Raw genomic sequence first — 8,982 nt, forward strand, 5'->3', positions numbered from 1 at the left:
GGAGGAATTCCATAAGTATATCCCGATTCTTTATTTGTTTCACTACAATAATGGCAGACATACAATCTTTACGACAGCATGGAGTGAAGGGTCGGTGCTTTACTGGATTAGCACTCCTACACTTTCAATGCCTATATCTACCTATTGTAAGATCATTAGAAGCTCAATCAACAACATGATGAATTTCTGCGCCTGCCATAATTATTTTTAACATCACTAAAAATTACCTATGGCAACTTTTCTGAACTCAGAATATAAGCTCGACCATGATTTGGAGGGTTGTTGAGATTAGGTATTCATTATTCAATTTTAAAGATGAACGTAAAATGATTAAACATCTACTGTCATTTTCCAACTGTTGCTCAGAAAGTCAGTAAAGGCTTTTCTAGTGAAGATGAAGCCTCCGCTTATATATTGTGGAAAAATTGAACATACACAGGATAAAAGAGTAATACCTAATAATTTATTGAATCAATTCATTGTGGAAAAATGAAGTATAGCTTGTGAAAATGGCGCCAACATGAAATTCCAAGTTCAATCGAAAATATGCGCATAAACAGCGCCAAAATCGGAAAGTTTGATTCCCGCGAAAAGTCGGGTTACAGCGCCCCATAAACCCGACGGAGAAACTTTGCATTCAAACTCGGTTTCGTGAAACCCCGGTTTCGATCCTCGCATAAACGTAGCTATTGTCTTGCGGGAAGCTAGTTCTCGAATAGAAGGAGAATTTCGTTCAGTTCGGTCTGAATGCCGTGCAATGCAAATGCAACGGAAAGGAAAGTGTGCGATGACGGTGCAGCGTACAACTATTCGTATGTACTTGATGGATGCTTCAAAATTGAAGGCGCGATGGTGCAAGGCGATATCAGTTGGGTCGTCACTTCGTTCTCATCCACCTATAGTTTTAACTTGGGAGCGGTAAGTAAAATCACTTTATCTTAAATTGTCGAAACTAGGAAATCGGCATAGAGAAAAAAAAGGAGGTGTTTGCATTTCGGGCATCTTGGAATATTTTGATGACTTGATGACGTAGGTGGGTACAGCTAGGTACAGGGACGTCCCCTTCACACTGTACCCACCTACGTCATCAAGTCATCAAAAAATTCCAAGATGCCCGAAATGCAAACACCTCCTTTTTTTCTCTATGAGGAAATCGATGGTAGGAAACTGGGTGGAGGGGAATATTGTTATGTTAAGCAGATGGGTCAGGGGTGAAACCACGTATCACGATTGCGATGATTCAAAACATCTAAGTACTCCTATTTTACTTTTTCGAAGAGAGACGAGCCTTTAAAGTTTCAGTGTTGCTGTTGCTCAGCTCTCTGTTAAAAATATAATATGTGAAAAATAGGACACTTTGATTTGATTTTAGTAAGGCTGATTCCGGTTAAATTAGTTCAAGGATAGGAGTGAGACTGAGATGAGTCAGATGGTTTAACTGTATTGCAACGTTTCAAGGTTTCACCTCAAAATAAAATATTTTTGACGGCACATCGACGGTGTAAGTCGGCAATCACATAACTCGGTTCGCGACGTTGCAGACTTCCTGTCATACTTAATTTTTTAAACGGAAAACTACTCAAAGGCAATTCTTTAAACTGCCGTGATTTCTCTTCTCTGTGCGAAGAAAATTCTGCAAAAAACTTCAAGAATGATGTTAATTTGTTCTCCTTTAAAAAATAATATAAAGGCGGAGATTTTCAGACACCACAAACGAGATATCGACGGTGAAATACCAAACCACGTATCTCGTTGCGGTGTTTAAAAAATCTACGCTCACATTTTATTTTTTTGAAGTAGACCAAATCAATATCATTCCTTGAAATTTTCACGAATTTTCTCCGCACAAAGAGGAAAAATCACAGAATTTTCAAGACTGGATGTTAAGTAGTTTTTCATTTAAAAAATAAAGTATGACAGGAAGTCTGCGACGTCGCAAACCGAGATACGTGGTTGGTAGTTTCACCGTCGATATGTGATTACGGACTTACGCTGTTGATATACTCAAGAATGTTTCTGCTTTTATCAAGTCACTTTTTTCTCTAATGAAGTTCAAAAATTATGCTGAACGTTATTCAGTATGGATGCTAGGACTATGTGAGTTTTTTGGAATACCGCTCTTTTTTTGTGCCGTAGTATCTTCATTTATTTTGCGAGGAAACCTCTACACTTTTAAAGGATGCCTGTCATTCTTGATAGGTACGTCTTCAATTTTGTATGATACTGTGTAACACCTTCGTCGCGAAATAGTTGCTTGAAGCGGCGCGGCGGGTAACTAGCGTGACACGCGCGCGCTAGCGCCTACAAACCGAACAGGGATACTTCACGCATTGCGCAATGCTTGAAGTATTCCTGTTAGGTTTGTAGGCGCTAGCGCGCGTGTCACGCTAGTTACCCGCCGCGCCGCTGAATGAACACTAAGTGGGGTTTTCTGGTCAGAAAGATATCAATTAATTAATCGAGAAGAGAACAACATGCTTTTACATTTTTAATATGAAAAGCCATTTTTTAGGTCGATTTGATTTAATCTTTGATATACAATTTTATACAACGCAGTATACACTTATACACTACGCATATACCTGCACTCATGGAAACTATAATATCGATGGCCAAAGTGCGCAACCACGTATCTCCATCTGCGACGTTGCAGACTTCCTGCCATACTTTATTTTTTTTTAGTAAACTTTCTCGCTAAAAAATGAAATAGGAGCAGAAATTTTGAAACATGGCACTGCAGGTATGTGATTTCGCATTATTTGGCCATCGATATTTAGACCATCTCTGAGGATATTCCATTCTAATCTCTGATGGTAGCTTATTGTCAATGCACCTCGGAGTACTTATCTAAGGAAAGTACGGCTACTGGGGGATCCAATTCTGATTAGTTCAGCTATATTAGGCTTAACGGGGCTTGTAGGATAAACAAAAATGATGGACGTTGCATGTGTGAAATTAAAAAATGCAGATAATGAGGTTTTATTTGCTTATGATCGTGAACTTTATTCAAATCACACAGTTATAGGTACGTATTTCCTTAGTTTTGAAACCAATGTGGTGCATTCTATTTGAAAACAAAATGCAACTTGATCCTCTACCATGAAAAAGTCGATTACAGATGAAGCAGATGATAAAATTCAAAGGTTGGCAACATCTTCGTCTCACCTTTTCTCACTTCAAGCATCCGCCATTTTCCTCTTTCCATTTATTTAATTTTTTTTCATTCCTTGAGGTCTCCGTGAGATATAGCGGTCATACTTCTCTATATAGGTATCGCAGATACATAAACCCTAATATATCAAGGTCCACAGCAAGTCAGCGCCTATGAATATTCATCTTTGTTCAATTCGCAAATTGAATCCAGACATAGGCCACATCAAGAATACGAGTTTGTAGTCCATGTTTCTCATATCATCTGGGGGTTTCTCATCAGTCGAAAACTTGTACCGGAGCAAAGTGTTGGCAACGAGAAATTTTATTGACCGCATGGCATATAGGTTTCCTGGAAAAAATTATGCATAAACTGGGATAAGCAGAGGAAATTCAATGTCTTGTTGGTTAATATTCCGAGTTTTGGTATAGGTATTTTGAGATTTTCGTTGCCTTGTGCGCAGCACAGGGATTAAGAGACGCCACTTACATTGAGAGGGTCTAAAGAAAGAGAGAGAAGGATAGTTCTTGTGTAAAAATGAATTTTGAGTCTCCAACAACGGAGGCATGAATAAGGGATTCCACAAAAAGAGCACTGAAAAAAAAAATCTTTATTACTTTTTCGATACTCCAAAAGTATCAATATAGCATCAGCATTGGACGATGCGAGCACCTAAAGGAGCATTTGTGAACATTACCTGGGCAAATTCTGGGACCACTTAAGAAAGGGATGAACGCTCCTTTTGGCCTGCTCTTTTCTTTTGCTGATGTGAAATGCTCAGGATAAAATTCTCCTGGTCGTTCCCACAGCTCTGCATCGTGATGTATAGCGTAAATGCTCAGCCATACGTCAACTCCTGCTGGTATTTTAAACTTATCTGTGAAATAAAATGATGGCAACACACATTTCAAGAGATAAAACTTATAGGGAGGGATCAATATTGCAATCCGCCCATAAAATGACCGACGCTTACACACATAGGTACATGAAAACCGCTTTCCCAGCTCTCTCTAGCGCTCTGCGACACTTAGCCGCCAAAGTCTCCTATCCATGCACTCAAAGCCCCTGAGGAAGTTGGGACTCCCTCATTTCCACTAAAACCTCCTGTCGCCACCCTTTCACTGGGCGTCCCCTTCGTCTCCTCCCAGGAGGAAACCAATCAAACATTTTTTTGGCAGCCTCTCTTCCGTCATCCTGTTTACATGACCATACCAGACAAGCTGTTTGGTCGTGACGTCGAATAAGATGTCCTTTCCGACTTCCATGGTCCGACGCACTCTGTCGTTGCTCCATCATGACCTACTCTTTATTATCTAAATTTTCCAGCATTCCATCATTGCCCAGTTAGTATTTTTCAGCGGAAAAATTGCGATATTTTGAAATTAAGTTGCGATTTCTTCACGATTTTTTGTCGATAAAATCGCCAAGATAATAAGACATTTAACTCATTTAAGCGATTATTCTCAATCTTGTCGCAATTTTATCTTTACAAAATCGCGTTCGATAAAATCGAAATTTTATTCCGATCTATCACGATTTTCTGAGCGATAATATTGCAATAAACCACCGTCAATAAAATCGCGATTTATTGCAAATTTATGCGATTATATAGCAATTTTTTATCCGATAATATTACAGTAAATATACGTTGATAAAATTGCAATATGTTCTCCGACCGAATCGCAATTTATCGCGATCACTGCCACTTCGGTCATGAACTTCCATTGGAACTTTCATTGCAGGTAGGTAATTATAAATTGTGTCCTTTGAGGATAAAAACGGAAGCATTCACAATGCGAAAGAAGTCCATCTACGACGCGTTTTGAATGTGGATACTTGATACACTTCATTGGCGTGGCGTGCTTTGCGATACCTATATCGATTGTTATGCCACTTAAACCTATAGAAAAGGATCGATAAACAGGGTGTTCGCAGCGAACACCTTAATAATCGATTCTTTACCATAGGTTTAAATGGCATAACAATCGATATGTCGCAATTCACGCCACACCTGATACACTTATTTTGTGGGGAATAGGGCCCGAGTATGATTACGTTTATGGTTAAACAGTGCGTGATAGTCAATCTATTGGAGGCTCAAAAGCTACCATTCACCCGAAGATCCTCAGTAATTTTTCGTCCTGTGGCAGGGACGCTGAAGAGTCTCAGTGTTTCTTTGATGATCATCTCAACGTAATGTAGCTGGGAGAGTTCTTCGGGCATCACCATCTCTCTCTTACAGTTTTCCGAGATTCTTCGTAGGTCTTTCTTGAATCTTGGGAAACATCGCCACCATCTTGAATATCCACGAGCTCGTGATCGCTACGCTTAAGGAACCCTGTGAAGAAGTAAATTACCTAAGATTGTATTAGAAAAAAAAATTATAGTTAAATGCCTCACCTGACGTTGAATTAATATGTGACGGAGTTAGACAAAGCGTGGCTTATCGATTGACAAATAAACAGTAGCCCAGAACCAAAATATACCTAAACCCATTTTATCATTTTCGAGATATCAGCATTGCGCAATGCGTGAAGTATCCCTGTTAGGTTTGTAGGCGCTAGTGCGCGTTTAACTCTGGCAGCACGCTGCTCCGCTCTGTGTTAGGCTCCAATATGTAATCTCGCTGAGTCAGCGTTTTTCAACTCATGATTTTAAAATGTTTGCACATCCTGAATGGATTATTCTCATTTTAATTGATGAAAAAAAAATATGTATTGAAAAAAATATATGTGTGTTTAGTAAATATTATGGTGGTTCCGTATCAAACTTAATGATTTCCAAAGCGTACGAATTTCTACACAATTTCTTGTAGCCTTTTATAGCCGATGGCGATAAAGTGTAAAGCCCGGCGATAGGAGCTATAGCCCGGCTGTTTACTTTTTTTATCGCTTCGAATAGCCCGGCTGTATGATTTGCTCCGCTTTTACAGCCAGCCATACGATTTTCTATTGGCTTCCTCAGCCGGCTATAAGAATTCCTATGGTATTTTGAAACGCAGCCCCTATCGCCAATTTTTACCAGGGAAACGCCACCAACTCGCGATTTTTCTAAAAATGTGAGTTAAGTACATTTTGCCTCAGGGGTACTGATTCATACTCGAACAAAACATATTAATAACACCTTAAAAAGAAGAGATTGATACAGAGAGGGGGGACTCATACTGTTCAGCACAGCGAAAAAACAGTTGTGGGTGAAAAATATCAGTTTCGAGTCCCCGATGAAGAGCACTTAGTATTTTCATCAAGAAGTTTTGGTCAAGGTTTCAGGTTCTGATTTGCATTATTGATGATGTTATTCGCGTTTGAAATGAATCATCTCTCAGGGCTTATAATAGCGCCGTCAAACTTTAACAGTGGGTTTTTTTTTTTTAATTTTCTAGATGTCCTTTTACGCTAAACGTTGCAGAAAGAACCCGTTTAAGCCGTGATATAGCTTTGGCGTGTTTTTCTCCACCTTGAGGCACATTAATTGGACCACGTTAAACAGAAAGGAACCAAGCCACATCAGCTATTGCCAAAAATCGGGCAATTTAATTTGTTACATGAAAACGATTGTGCAGATTTTTGAGCAAATTTCTATGAATTTTCTCCATAATACAAAGCAAATTCCTTAAAATTTTCAAAGGAATCCGCACAAACTTTCTCTCGTAAAAAATCAAATTTCCCTGTTAAATTTGGCATTAGCTGATGTGGCTTGGTTCCTTTCTGTTTAACGCGATCCAATTGTCATGGAAAAATTAGCCGTAGGATGGAATACGAAATTGTGCAGTGAAATCGAGTTGGAGTTAATGGATGGATGGAGCTGGATTTTAATTTTTCCATGTTAAACAAATTCTAATACTGTTAAGAATATTGCGTCATAATTTCAAGTCATATGATTTGCATTTTTAATGATATTAGAAGCGTTTGAAGTCAATGTTCCAAAGACTGGCAATATTGCTGGCAAAAATTCACAGTAGCTTTCGAATTTCCTGTTTTTCGATCTCTAGCTTTGAATTCCTGCCAAAGAGTAAATTTTTGTGTGTTTTCTTACGTGGAATTTGAGTAATAGTGTATCAACATGAGCTATCGATGCTACTTAATAACTACATATATTAAGGCTGTATTGATTATTTTTTTAAAGGACGACCATTTAACTCGTGCTCGTTTTGGAGGGGTTGGTTTTTCAAACGAATACCAGTTCATTGATAGCAAAAATGCACTTACAGCTGTTGCCACTTCACTGCATTCTGCAAAGACGCGGTCCTCGGTTAACAGCCGATATCAAAATTGTCCAGCAAAATGTCAATGATCGCTTGCGATTTTTCTAAAAATTAAAGGGCGGGTAGTTACGTTAAGAGAATGGGTGCAGGTTAGTAACATGGTCATAAAAGCGTCAAAACTCAAAAACCATGAAAGTTAAGCAAAATTTGTACTCTCATTGGTGGCTATTACACGCTGATACACAGACGGTTAAATGTGCTCCGACAAGAATGACTGCATTGAAACGTGTTACATATTCAGAAAGTGCATATTTAAGCAACGAGGTGCGCTATACTGCCTTCAGCAATGTATACAAATTCGACAAAACTATAAATTATTCGTGCATCAACTGAATTAACAATTTATCGTGTTGAATTCGATTTCGGCATTCTTTCAGACATGATACAATAAAAATGCAAATCTTCAACGTCATTACCTACCTGGAGTCAAACCTGCAATTTTCATCTTTTTTCTTGCCTTCATTCGCAGCTGTATGATCTGGAATTAGTTTGGCAGTTTCATGAAGAGGGAGTAGGTATATCTTACGGTGGTGACAATAAATAAATAAAAGGGAACTGAAAATTGAAAAAAGATTAATATCCAGTCTTGAATTTTGCGAATTTTCTTAGCAACACTCTCCAGTAAGCATAGGCGGTTCTAGACCTTCATGTTTGGGGTGCCCAGAGTTGAAAATATCGGAGACCGGCCCCAAAGGGGACGGTCGCTCAGGAAAGGCCTAATTTCGGCCCTCAAGTTTTATCCCATTCCTACCCTCCTTTCTCTTTTTCTCTCCTTTCTTTCTACTTAATACTTATAAATTCAACGTAGAAAATTTTTTAGAAAAACTTTCCACCAAAACTACAGTCTTACCATAAAAAAAACAGTAGAATCTTTGTAAAACACGGCTATCAATATTAATTCTGTTTAAAACATTTTCAATTAATTGCTGGGATTTTTTTCAGTGTGAGCGAATACAGAATCTTTAAAAGCAGTAATTTGGTCTTTTTTAGATCAATTTCCAGATTAAAAAATTCATGAAATAAAAATATTGCCAATTTTTTGCGCTTCATATACGATTTTTCTTGACATGTTTACTTGCCCAAAAGCCTCTTTCACGGTTCCGGTAACCGTACTTAATTTTTGCTTGGGGGTGCCGGCACCCACTGGCACCCCCGTAGAACCGCCTATGCCAGTAAGTAATACTCTCTCAGAATCAGTGTATTTTACTTGTTTTGTTTCTGAATTAGTATAGGTAGAGATATAAAAAGTTCTCCATGATAAGGACTGATAGGAAAAATGTGGCCAATTTCCTTTTGGGTTTCTAAGAATTAATGCTTTCTGCACAACGGCCAGAATTTTGACAGATTCATAATTTATAGACCAACTGAACAAATAAAAATATTGTTAAAAATCGAGTTCATCCTAAAATGAAATGGGAAAAACTGATCAACCGCTTATCGCCGTAATTAAAAGTAAAAAGCTCAATTGAATCCACTGTTTCAAAAAAGGCGGAAGTCCAATTTTTTAAAGTCTTTTTTATTGCATTTTTGGACTCTTTTTATGTAACCTCCGCACATCTATTGTGTG

At 38.3% G+C, this 8,982-nt stretch overlaps 1 protein-coding gene across 1 annotated transcript; it reads right to left on the reverse strand.

The window, feature by feature from the left end:
• Nucleotides 1-3,020: 3,020 nt before the first annotated feature.
• Nucleotides 3,021-5,399, reverse strand: LOC109044411 (cytochrome P450 4X1). Its single transcript, XM_072299037.1, has 3 exons — nt 5,260-5,399; nt 3,849-4,028; nt 3,021-3,502 (listed from the first exon to the last, which is right to left on the reverse strand). The coding sequence occupies exons 1-3, from the start codon at nt 5,378-5,380 to the stop codon at nt 3,333-3,335; spliced, it is 471 nt and encodes a 156-aa protein (XP_072155138.1). The 5' UTR covers nt 5,381-5,399; the 3' UTR covers nt 3,021-3,332.
• Between the last annotated feature and the right edge of the window lie 3,583 nt (nt 5,400-8,982).

The sequence above is a fragment of the Bemisia tabaci genome, chromosome 4, assembly GCF_918797505.1.
Source record: "Bemisia tabaci chromosome 4, PGI_BMITA_v3".
Taxonomy (NCBI): Eukaryota; Metazoa; Arthropoda; class Insecta; order Hemiptera; family Aleyrodidae; genus Bemisia; species Bemisia tabaci.

Excerpts from the sequence above, each read along its gene's own strand:
- LOC109044411 (XM_072299037.1), bottom strand. The coding sequence starts at position 5,380 with ATGGTGATGCCCGAAGAACTCTCCCAGCTACATTACGTTGAGATGATC. Across the intron at positions 4,029-5,259 it reads TGAGGATCTTCGGGTGAATG|ATAAGTTTAAAATACCAGCA; the intron begins GTAGCTTTTGAG and ends TTTATTTCACAG. Across the intron at positions 3,503-3,848 it reads TGGTCCCAGAATTTGCCCAG|GAAACCTATATGCCATGCGG; the intron begins GTAATGTTCACA and ends AATTTTTTCCAG.